The 13,173-nt window shown below is 37.1% G+C and overlaps 1 protein-coding gene across 1 annotated transcript in view; it reads left to right on the forward strand.

The window, feature by feature from the left end:
* LOC145672643 (adenylate cyclase type 10-like) overlaps positions 1 to 13,173 on the forward strand; it is a 364,033-nt gene that overhangs the window by 283,358 nt on the left and 67,502 nt on the right. The window contains exon 6 of the mRNA XM_081741805.1: positions 6,721 to 6,859. Within this exon, the coding sequence (XP_081597931.1) occupies positions 6,721 to 6,859 (139 nt within the window). The remainder of the gene's footprint in view (positions 1 to 6,720; positions 6,860 to 13,173) is intronic.

Here is a 13,173-nt window from a genome sequence, read left to right on the forward strand (position 1 = left end):
CGGTGTGTTGTTTTAATTTGTGAGTTAATTGCAGTCCAGTAGTGTCTTTTTTGATACAATATGTGTACCCGCTGGCCAAAAATACCAAACTTGTTTTCTGCTTGCTTACAGATTCCAGCGAAACAGTACTATAACGTGTCATCCCAAATGGTGGATAACTGTCAGTCACTTTTGTGTCTAAAACAGTTTGGGTGGGGTGGGATGCAAGCAAAGGACATGAGAGTGTTGTTAAACTGAGACTTCTCTGGGTTGCTGAGCAGCCATTTGGGTAGGCAAAATTTTATCACAATGCTTCCTTGATGACACATGTTTGAATTACTAAAAATGCATTTTTACTGCACTTTCCAACTTGTTTCTAGAGAAAGTGTCCGTAATACGAAGGTAAATAATATTTATAAAAGACAGGAAAGAATGTCCGTGTCCGTACTAGAGTGTGTCTGCTTTAGAGAGGTTTATCAATATGCTTTTTTTTCTATTACAGTGTTTGGGGATTACAAAATATGTCCGTTACGGGAGGTGTCCGCTTTATAGAGGTGTCCGTTGGTTGAGGTTTCACTGTAGTATTTTTACTTCAAAATATTCCATATCCTCTCTTTGAAACAAAATAAAATTAAAACATAAGAGAAATACTTAGATTTATATGATACACTTAAAGGCTGCACATCTAGAGCTTTTGGTTCTGTATATTCTTGACATTCTACAGTTAAGTTTTATATAACCACCATCACGGTTTACCCAGTCCTCAAGTTTTCTGAATTTTTAACAAGAGGGATTCAACATATCATTACGGAACTCCCCCCTACAACAATAACAACAACAAAAAAAAGGACTACGGAATATATTTAAGCTAAGTACAACTGCACAACAAACATGACTGAGTGGTTAGCTTTCTATCGGGAAATCCGGGATTCAACCCAGCATTCGACCATTCTGACAAAGCTTTTCTACATTCCATCTGTGAATGTAGAAATAGTGCGTGTACTGTGAGTTGGCCGACTTCCTTTCTTATTGTTTTTAAATCGTTATTATTACTAATTACCAGCAGTGACTGTTTTACGAAGGTTAGGGGGGCGGTCTTTCGAACTGAAGGCTGTTCCCCAAAGTTACGGAATGTCTAAAACAAACGAAATATCTATTAATTATGCCTTTACTCATAAACTTTAAGCTCCCGTCAAATAAAAATTACGAATGTTTAGAAAAACTAAACATTAGTAAGAAACCCCCCCCCAAATACTTTTCTAAATCCACCACTGATTCTCAGTATAAAATGATCTTGAAGGTTGTATCCGGAAGATTATTGCTAAATAATAAACGAAACGAAATATTAGTTATGCCTGTACTCATAAACTTCAAGCACCTCCCAAATAAAATTAGGACTTTTTAGAAAACGAAACAATCAGAGAAACTCCTCCCAAAGTGCTTTTCTAAATCCGCTACTGATTATTTGTATAAATTGGTATTCAAGGTTGTATCCCAAAAATTATTGCTAAATCATTGCACAGCTGTAGTATAATAGAAATGTGAAGTACTACGGTTTGACTGATATATTGAAAAACGTACACTTTGACGGATATATAGAAAAACGTAAGTTTAACTTTAGCGCTAGAAGCTAGAGTACTAAGCTCTTAGAAATGAAACACGAATGACAATCTAAAATGATCTAGAGAAGAAAAAAATGTCGACAACTCAAAACTTAAAATAAAGTTAAATATCTTCTAAAATTGCCCTTAAATACTACATTCTTCGTGTTAGCTGTAATTCGTAAAACACGTGCTCCATCCATCTTTATGGTGAATTTCAGAGCGAAATATGGCAATTAGGTCATGGAATTCGTATCTAACTATACAATATACTAAAAGAAAGGTATTTAGATAGAAAAATCATGAAAATGAAAAAAGCCAAAATTTCCAAAATTCTCGTTATTCCCCAAAAAAGCCGACTTTTTATGTGAAAAAAACCATCGATTCAAAAAAGCCGGCTTTTTTTCATCTCTAATCTAAAATCAAGCAAATGGTTTCAAGAACTTAAAATTGATGGTTTTTTTTTTTTTTTTTTTTTTTTTTTACACCACTATTTCTATGTTCAGCATTCGGCGATATTCATTTTTTTCACTTTTCAGCACGGGTGACCCCCGTGGTCGGGGGCCCCTGGCGATTGCCAGGTAGCCGGCCTGGTCAGTCCGGGCCTGCGTTGACCTTCCTCTATACTTCTGCTAAGGGATTCAAAATCAACCGTGTGTCCACCCCTCCTCAGTTTAGACGTTCACCTTCTTAGTGTCTTTTGTGCTATATTTCCCCTTGCGTTTTCGTGTGGTTGTGCGAAAATAAATAAAGTATGCGTGTTAGAAAGTATTACGCGCGTTTCCAACAGGTGAACCCTCAGAACTTTTCCACAGTTGTATCCCGTTCCTATCCGATGCTGAACAAAGAAAAGCTCAAATCCGAACTACCGGCCACATAGAGCAATGATATTCTTTGCGCAATTAATAACAAAAGTGATTTATGACTATTTCTGCGTGACACTGACGTAACAGTTACATTTTCTGAGGTATCAAAACTGGTGGACATAGTGTTGTTGCCCCATGATTATACTTAACGTGTTAGTATGATAAGTTACTCTGACTGCAATTTCGTGCTCGTGGGTTTTCTCGGGGTTCTCCCGTTTCCTCCCACTTTCTTCATTCCACCATTTCACTCATCTCTCATCATCACCGTCTCCTTTAGCCTAACCGGCATAAGCGTGGGACGTAAAACTTAAAGATTTCATTTTTTCTGACTGCAATTTCGATTTTTTTAAGCAATTCAATTAATAATAACAATAATAATACACTAATAGTAGTAGTAGTAGTAATAGTAGTAGTAGTAGTAGTAACCATAAAGTATTTGTCTTGAGGCTTGGCCCACCCTACGTTTTATTCCATGAGCCGCTACTGGTCAAAAGTATTTATATAATTTGAGTTTACACAAAAGACAGACAGTTGAGTCGTTTTCGGTTTTCACTTAAATTATTCTAAAATATTAAGAGGTTTGATTATAATAATTATTATTTTAATTTTTCCTCTCTCTTTTTTGGCCAATATTGCTGAACATATCACCATAATTATCATCATCATAGCTATTCTGCCATTGTTGACAGGTTACTTGCTGCAGCTAAGAAGCTTCGATGTACGGTGATCCTCAGCTGGTCTCTTCGTCTTGACGCAGCAATTTTCATACTTTAATTCTTAATACTTTCCTTTAACTACACTCTCCTTCGTCCCCTCCCTCTCTTTTCTTCCACCATACCCTCTAGCACGTCCCTCATAATGTTCCTCCTCAGCCAATATCCCAACAAGTTCCTCTTCCCCCTGTTAACAATATCTATTGCTACTGTTTCTAACACCTTCTCTTTCGTTTTTCGTTCAACCCAGCTAATTTTCTCCTTTTTTCTCCATACCCATGTTTCTGCCCCATACAGTACATATCGGAATCAATAAAACAATATCTCAATATTTAATTGGAAGTTTGTTTAATACAAAGGTTAGCTAATCATAGTTGAATAGAAAAAATCTGACATCTTTATAGTGAAAAATAATTTTGCAATTCATGGTATTTCAATAAGCTTGATTTTCTTTCATGTGTCTCAGGGTAACCTCCCTAGTTTGAGAACTAGTGGAGTGTTAGATCTGTTAAAATATATAAAAAGATTTTGAAACGCTGTGATTTATCTTGTAAGTCGTGAAGCGTGGGTCAAGACTACTCTATAGAGCAGTCTTGAGCGTGGGCACCCATTGTAAAAAGAAAATAAAGGTCATCGCCTACGTTGTACACTATCGTCATATTACACAAAGGTAAACTATATTACATTTAGCAACATCCACTGTATATACAGTATTTCCGTTACTATTGGCGCGTTGTAGACTATTATAACTTATATCCAGAGTAAAATTTACCTATGAAAAGCATAAAATTTCTTAAAAGCAAGACTTGCAAAACTCTTGCAAGTAAGACCAAGACCAAGACCAAGACTGAATGTGCAAGACCAAGACCACCCGGGTCTGGGTCTTGGTTTTGTATTTGCTCATCACTACATAGAACAATGAGACTCCCTCGTGGCTATATGATTAACTGTACAAACCTTTGGCGCGGGAGAGCAGGATTTGATTCCTGATAGGAAGTCAAGTCCTTAGGATCCTACGTTAGCTATAGACCCACGTCTCACATAGCCTCAGTGATGGATAAGAGTAAACTTCAGACCAATCAATTAACCAATCATACACAATGGAAAATATGACACTGAAGGGTGATTAAAACAAGCTTACTTGTCTGGAGTTTAACATAATTGTTACTGTCAAAACTTTGTGTGTTGGGGTCCTACGTAGGATCCAAAACACATGAGCCTACGGCAGAAATCAACCCCGGGCGTCCCGCAGAAAAGACAAGTGCCCAGAAGAAATGAAACACTGTTTATAATTTAATAGCTTAGATTCAAAATTGAAATAGTTCACTTTCCTGTAACATTTACGAGTTACTATAGTAATTCATCAGTACTTTATCAATTTCTATGTTTAACATTTTCTGAAGCGTCTATGGTTGGAATTCCAAAACTGCCCCTTTGGGAGAATGTACTCGTATAACAAATATTGGATGTTGGCTGTTTTGATATAATTTTCAACTAAAAAAAAAGAAAAGATATCAGTCGTACATGAAAAAGGAAAGGGGCCGCGGTAGTTCAGTGGTAGAGCGCTCACTCTGTTGCGTGGGGTTCCTGTTCGATGCCAGTTTGAGCCAAGTGGGTTTTATGGAGGACAAACACAATGTGTGTGGGTTTCCTTGGAGTTATCCCGTCTCTCCCCACTTTCTTCATTCTCTCACATTTATTCTTGCCATCGTCATGCATTTTAGCCTATCCGGCATAAGCATGGGACGTAAAACCAAATACTTCATTTTCATTTCTTTTTTTTTAGCAAGTCCTCTCCTTTACGATTTACCTCACTACCGTTCAATAACATTTAATGCAACTGTACAGAACTGATTCTTAATCTTAGTAACAAAATGCTGCTTTTTCTGTCAATAACATTATTTTTTATACCCTAATTGTTGAGTTGATTTTCATTTTAACGTCCTTTTCAGCAGCGAGGCTATATGAGACAGGACCTACTGATTAACGTGGAATCCGAACCACATGATCTTCCGCCGGGAATCGAACCCGGATCTCCCACGCCAAAGGTGCGTACGCTAACCGCTTAGCCATGGAGGAACTCTATACATTAATTGTAAGACTAATAGTTGACATAATATCTATAATAATAATGTTATTCAGTTACTTTTCCTTTTCGTTACAGTATGGGAACGGTTACGTGTAACGAATATTTTAATGCAATTATATTACGTTAAAAAATTCTGTCTTTAACATTATCATTGATACAACCTATTAAGTTAGCACTCAATACGTCATTGCAACTGTATGATAACCTCAATAACGAAATGCTCTTTTCACCTGCCAATAACGTTATTTTTAGTAAGTACCATAATTGTGTCAGTATCAGCTAAAACGATATTTAACGCAGTAACGTTATTCATTTAGTCTCAGTTTTCGTTATCATATAGTTATGGTAACAAATAACGAATTAATAATAACGCACATTATGTTAAGTTACCAAGCCCTGCCTACTACACCATCTTCCTGAGCTTCCACGGTATCAATATTTAAATACCCCATCACAATTACACACCAAGCCCTTCTCTGTCTTATTCCTTCTATTCGCTTCAGAGATTTCCTTAAAATGACTGAAAATAATAAAAAATGAGCTATAACGTCTAAGCATTTTATAAAACAAATCACTAATAAAATTTGAATAATTTCCTAATGACAATTTTCAGTTCAACCAGGAGGCATGGCGCTCACCTCTACTGGGAGGGATCCCTCGTCCAATTCCAGCCCATGTGAATTTGTACAACATTGTGCCCCTGGGTTTTCTCGGCTTTCTCCCGTTTCCTCCCACATTCTCATTACACCAGTTATTTCATAGTCAATTACTTCCAATTATCATTCGTTTCTCTTACACTAAAGCAGCGCTTCACAACCTTTTCATTTTGGGGAACACATAATTATGTCTCAAACTTTCGCGACATCCTTGCATGTGGTTTTTTTCCTAGATGCAAAAAAGCAAATACATAAAAATGCATAGAATACATTTTTCATTATTATGGAATGACTATGAGGTACAAATCTCACAAGCAAATTACGTAAGACTCTTGACTAGAAAAATATTAACATAAAAGGAACTTATGACACCTAAGCAGGAATATGAGAAAGAAATATTACCATAAGAAATATAAGAAGACATCAAACTTGAAAGTAGTGAGATGTTTGTACCTGGCGATTTTTACAAAGCAGCAAACATTAAAAATCTCACGACATACTTGACACGTATTCGCGACACATCCGTTGAGAAACGCTGCATCAAATGGTATAAACATGGAACTAACTAGAAATTTCTTTTTTACTTCATTTCAGCTGAACTGCTTTACTTCATTTTTTAATTTGATTAAAGGAGTCCATTAATTGTCTTAGTTAATGAAGATGTCAGTTTCCAATTTTACAAAATTTATTTTAATATTTCGGCCATAAACAATAATTTCTTCCTCTTCATAACTTTTGAATAACATAACAAAGATTTCTTTTTTAAATACTTTTTTCTCTTATATTTATAATAAAGATATAACCGTCTAATTTCAGATATTTGCATTTAAAAGCCTATATGAAAGCATTGAATAATGATATGAGAAGAGCTAAAAAGTTGTTGCAAACAGCAAAGAAATTTTCTCGAATACAAGGAAATTTAATGGAAACTGCGTGTTTGGTACGAACTTCCAATGTAAGTTGTTCCTTTGTTTCTTGCTATCTTCCAGAACATCTACGTAATTATAGAATAATTTACCTACCTTAGTAATTTTTATGTTATAGTCTTAAGCGAAGTGCAGCCCTCAATATACATGTGATGATTTATTTGATTGAGATAAAACTCTCCCCTCTATTTTAGTAATTAGCGCTCATATCCCTAGTCCACGGGGTCCCGGCTTTGATTCCCAGTGGGATGCCATGTAATTTGAACGCATTATAATGATTCAGATTCCATCTTCAATTGCAACTTCATGTCTTATAAACCCTTGGTGCTGGAAAAGATGCTAAAATTTCAATTCAACCAACCATTCATAAATCAAGAATATGGCTTTCAAATTTTTAAGTTTCTGGAAATGATCAAATCTAAGGAAAGTGGGCCACTGTAGTCCTCCCAAATTTTGTGAGTCGTACCCTCCGAAAATCAAGGTCAATGACCCTATAACGTAATACCACGTACCAGAATCCATATCTGTAAATTCAAGAAATAGTTGAATTTTGAATCTTTAATTGATGACTCGCTGTAGAAAACAATCTAAGTGCCAAAAACAATAGTTACTGTAACAGTAAACACAAAAGATAGTAAATTGTGCCCAAGCGTCACAAAATAGAAAATACTGCCATACTAAAGAATTCGACTAACATATGCTTCCTGCAGTGGTCAGACCTTTAGTATGAGGCTAATCATATGTCAAAACGACTATGCATAAGGCGGATTATCATTAACTATACCCTGCCTCAGCTTCTACTTCCCTATAGGCCTATTCTTCTTGTTTCATCTTCGTAAATACTTCGTTGTTTTTCCTCCTGTTTACTATACTTCGCAACAACGACGCAACTATGCTAATTGTGGCCCCCCGGGCAAGAACTCGCCTTAGCGCCCCCCTGACAAACCAAACCAAAACGCTACCCCAAACATTTCCCCAATTTTGCTCCCTCCAAATCCGGCGCGCGGGGCACAAGCCCCGTTCCCCCCTGTGTAGTTACGTCTAATGATGGCAAATTCCCGGGAACATATTTTCGGGAATATTCCCGGAAAGATTCCCAAAAATGGGAATTTTCCGGGAATTTATGTACAACCATAAAGAAAATTTCATTCTATTACTAAAGCATATTATGATTTCAAAGTTCAATTCATTTTTTTTTATTACAGTATATTATTACACAGCAAAAAACGGAGTGTTGAAACAACACAAAATGACTACCATTTTGGCGTATTACTTCAACAATTCAACATCAAGCCTTTTTTTAACGTTTTCCCGTTTAAAAGGTTGCGCCCTTTCTGCGGGAAGAGTTGGAATAGCATAGCAGGTCCATGTTAAATCATTAGAGGGTCTAGGTGCTATTTTAGTGATAAATTTATTTCAATCTTTATTCACTTTCATGGGGAGGGTCATCTATTAACTGAGGACAAACCTCAGTTGCAGTGGGTGCTGGTCCAGATTAGCTGGCTGACATACAATTTGTGATCTTGCTGGAGCTGCGGTGCCTGAAATGAATAGAGACATCAAACATATGGTTAATTGGATGCGTAATGAGCTATGAAGGCATAATGTTTAAACAGCTGAATATACGGCAGTCAATAGAGCGGAAATGGATGGTATGAAAGTGAAGTGCTATGACGCCTCAACACATGGGTGATATTAGTAAGACAAGTGATGTTATCTTCTGTTCCTGGGGTAAAACGATAAATATTTTTAATTCTCGTTCTAGCCCTAATTCGTTAACATATCAACTTCAGATCAATAAGTCATAACATTATACGTACCAACTAACGTCGATTTATTCTTCCATTTATACATACATTACAGATCAACAACAACCATACCTTTTTTTGTACGTATCCTGTCAATAATAATGTTTACCATGAGAACATGTCAATAATAATGTTTTCTCTTTTAACTATATAGGCCTATATATATATATATATGTTTGATTATTGCACATGTATTGACAAAATAGGTACAGATTGACAATACATTATAATAAGAATATATATCGAATAATATATCGTTGTATAAAATGTCGCCCAGAACGGAAATTCCGTAACAGTATTACAGTGAAGGAAAGAACCCTGGATGAAATATTTTCAAACATTCACTTTTTGAATAGCCCTCGTATTAAATTGTTATTACATTAATATAAGTATTTTTCTTCTCTTTTCCTTCTCCATATATATATTAATTCATTCATAACAACATTTTATTTTATTACTAATCACATATCAGAAAAACGTCGATTCATTAAAAAAATATCCTTTATGGGCCTATTCAAAATTATAACTATCTGATGACCTACGCAGAGTTACTAGTTAATTGATCCTTTTTACATCGAGCGATAACATTAATATACAAATAACATTATTTATAATTAAGATCGTCATCATATCAAAACAACAACAAGATCAGAAGGCCATTTAGAAGATCATTTAGAAGATTCAATTTAAGATCAATGCGATGAATTTCAATTTTAACACAATCAAATCTCTTTTGAACACGTGAGGTAAAATAAAGATAAACATAACACTCAAAGTTAGTACAAAGATAAAATAAATTAATCACATCATAACATGTTGCACATATATAAAGTACAAATGAAGTACTCATAACACAATTCGTAACACCCAAGAGAATAGATTAAGGATTGTTATCCAAGTTTAGTTTAGTTATATATGTTTGATTATTGCGCCCCTGATCATGTATTGACAAAATAGGTACAGATTGACAATACCATTATAATAAGAATATATCGAAGAATATATCGTTGTAGAGGCGACGCAGGAACTGATGGAGACAAAGGCAGTTCTGTTAGTAGGTGATTTACTGTGCATGAGATGGATAGATGAGAGGTGAAACTGTATCATTGTTGTCGTGGCCGATGTTGACATGATATAGAGTCATCAGATGCTGAAGAGGTGTGGGATAATATACAGCGGGAGTGTCAAAGTCGCGGTCATTGCGGAGAATGCTAAGAAATACGGGGTGAGCAGCTTCAATACGCTTCTGAATATACTTTGAGGGGAGGGCCTCAAGATGAGATAATACTGGAGGAAAATTGATGCGCTCATAAAGAAGGCGTGTCGGATGCGAGAGACTAATGCAAAACGCTAAACGAAACGCATGACGTTCGAGAATTGCTAACTTAAGATAATACTTAGGGGGAGCTGATAACCAGGCTGTGTGACCATGTGAGAACTGGGCGCATGAAAACCTTGTAAGTATTGAGAAGGAGATTAGAATTTAGACCCCACGTGGTACCTGTTAGGCCTTTTAGTAAATTGAGTCTGTTTTTGGCTTTCTCGATGACAGTAAGAAGATATGACATCCAACTGAGCTTGGAATCAAACATAACACCAAGATATTTAAGAGTTCTATGGATTGTAACCGGACTTCGGGTCAACATGGAGTCGTAGCAACTGGGGATTTCGATGGACACGTCATCGTCGTCCAGATGGTAAAAAAACGATTGCTTGCGTTTTCGTAGCATTGATAGTCAATTGTCAGATGTTTCACCAATCGACAAAAGGCGATATTGAATAGAATTAATGGTCCGACCTACAGCCAGAAATGCTGTATCGTCAGTAAATTGGAAAAGTTGTACGTTAGGAGTAGTGAGTAAATCGGAGACGTACAGCAGATATAAGAGGGGTGAAAGAGAATATCCCTGTGGAACGCCAGAATTCAAAAAGACTAAAAAGGACAGGAAATCATTGATGGAGATGTAGGCAAGTCGGGCTGGGCTGTGAGAAAGGAATGGATAACTCTGATGTAGAAGCGGGGATGTTGAAATGAGTATAACTTGTATATAAGACCCTGGTGCCAAACTTTATCGAACGCCTTTTCTAGATCGAACGTAACCAGACTAGATGGATTGCCTCTATTGATTGATTATATATAAAAGTACTGAGGCGTAACAAGGGATCTAGAATGCTAAAGTTAGGGCGAAACACAGCTTGGTGCAGTGGAAGTAACTCGTGATTCTGCAAATGGTCATGGGGACGACGAACTAATATGCGTTAAAAGATTTTGCTTAGTGTGGATGTTAATTGTATCGGCCGTTAAGATGTCACGTCAGAGGGAGGCTTATTAGGCTTTGGAAAAAGGTAAGACTTTTGAGTACTTCCAGATTATGGAGAAAAATACAGTACGAAATATGAAAGTGTAAATGATACTTAATATTGCGAAGACAACAGGAGGAGCGTTTTTAATCAGAGTATAGGTAAGAGCGTCAAAGCCTGGAGCAGAATTTCGTTTGTTCAGGAGTCTGGATGTCTACAGGTTGAATCGGTACTGAAATTGGATGGTCTAATCCCGGTGTATGATTGTAATTGGGGGCTCTGATCGTCTATCGACAGCTGCGTTTAGATGTAAGGGAGCATGCCAGCCAGGTAGAGGAGTGAAAATAGTTTGAAAGTGTTCGGCAAATGTGTTGGCTTTGTCTTGATCGGAAGATAGTGCTTGCTGATCAACAACTAGTGGATAGGGCGTCCGTTGAAATTTTCCGATGAGCTGACTGAACTGTCGCCAATATTTGATAGGATGTGTATTTTCGTTGAATTTGTTACAAGTACTGGTCCATAGAAGGCGTTTGTTTGCAACAAGATAATTATGAGTGATGCGCGGATACTGTCTGTGGAGGCGAAGTGCTTCTAAGTTACGACTATATGTGTATTCTCTGTAAGCACGCCGAGCTGCACTAGAAGAGGTAGATATCGTAGAGGAAAATTAGGTTTATGCGGAGTAATATATGTAGTTGGAATATGCTGCTGTGCTGCTGCCTGTAAAGATTGAGTGAGGCTGTTAACGGCGCTGTCAAGATCGTCTTGTGATGTTAAGGCGAAATTAACAGAGAGAGACTGTGTAATGGTCTCATGGTAGGCTGACCAGTTGGCCTGATGATAGAGATACATCTTCTTCTTGGATATGATATTGTACGGAGAAATATTAGTAGTTAATGACAGCTTGACTGGAACATGATCGCTCCCCAATGAATCTAAAACTTCAATAGTTGTGTGAGTGTTGATCGTTGTGGAACAAATTACAATATCTAGTGTGGTGTTGCTATAGGGGCAGTTGGCTATGGTAGAACATGAAAGATGGCGATTGTATGCAGACTAATAAAATCCAAGAATCGCTGTTTCTCATGTTGAGGCCTACTATGAAAATTGATGTCTCCCATGATGATGAATTTACGATAGGTATCAGAAAGGTATTGAAAAAATGGTAAGGCAGATCATGTCTCGGCGTGACATAGATGGTTGCGAAGGCTATTGTATGACCTTTGAGATATAATAGCACAACATTATATTCTGGCAACTGCATTGTGTGTGGTGTTGATCGTTGTGGAACAAATTACAATATCTAGTGTGGTGTTGCTAGAGGGGCAGTTGGCTGTGGTAGAACATGAAAGATGGCGATTGTATGCAGACTAATAAAATCCAAGAATCGCTGTTTCTTATGTTGAGGCCTACTATGAAAATTGATGTCTCCCATGATGATGAATTTAGGATAGGTATCAGAAAGGTATTGAAAAAATGTAAGGCAGATCGTGTCTCGGCCTGACATAGATGGTTGCGAAGGCTATTGTATGACCTTTGAGATATAATAGCACAACATTATATTCTGGCAACTGCATTGTGTGTGGTATGGTAATAGTGCGATGTGGGATGCGATATTGTAAACCAATGGCTCTTCCACCTTACAGACGTGCGGCGCTGGGCCCATCGTATCTGTGGAGAATACAGTTGGGAATAAAGCAGGAAATATAAGAACCAAAAAATGTTTCTTTGAGTGCAAATGCGGCTATATTCTCCTCCAGAAGGAGTTCTTGAAACAGTACTTGATGCGTAAGGAGAAACCTTATGTTAAGGAATAACAGGTTATACGCCATAACGGATAAGACCAGAAGAATTGTAGTACTAGTGAGGCGACAGTTTATGTGCATACAATTCTTTCAGTAAGTTGTATTTGGAAATAGACGTTAGATCCACTATATGTGGCTTGTAGCTGGAGGTTATAGAGAAGTTTGGCAGAGTGAATAATTTGATTGAGAACGTGCGGGCGCTGAAATGGCAGAATGTTTTGTAAGGTCAAAGTTAAGAATCTTAATAGATATTCCACTGTAACAGAGTGTGTCAGTGAGTTTGCAGGTGGAATGGGATCATCTGAAGTTTTGATGGGAGCTACTAATTCTGGCTTATCAGGTGTAGGAGCAGGCTCGCCACGATAGGCGGTAACTATAAGTAGGATGCTTTTCAGGACACGTGGTGCATTCAGGAGGTGCACTTGAATT

Source organism: Thermobia domestica, chromosome 16, assembly GCF_964235325.1.
Source record: "Thermobia domestica chromosome 16, izTheDome1.hap1.1, whole genome shotgun sequence".
NCBI lineage: Eukaryota > Metazoa > Arthropoda > Insecta > Zygentoma > Lepismatidae > Thermobia > Thermobia domestica.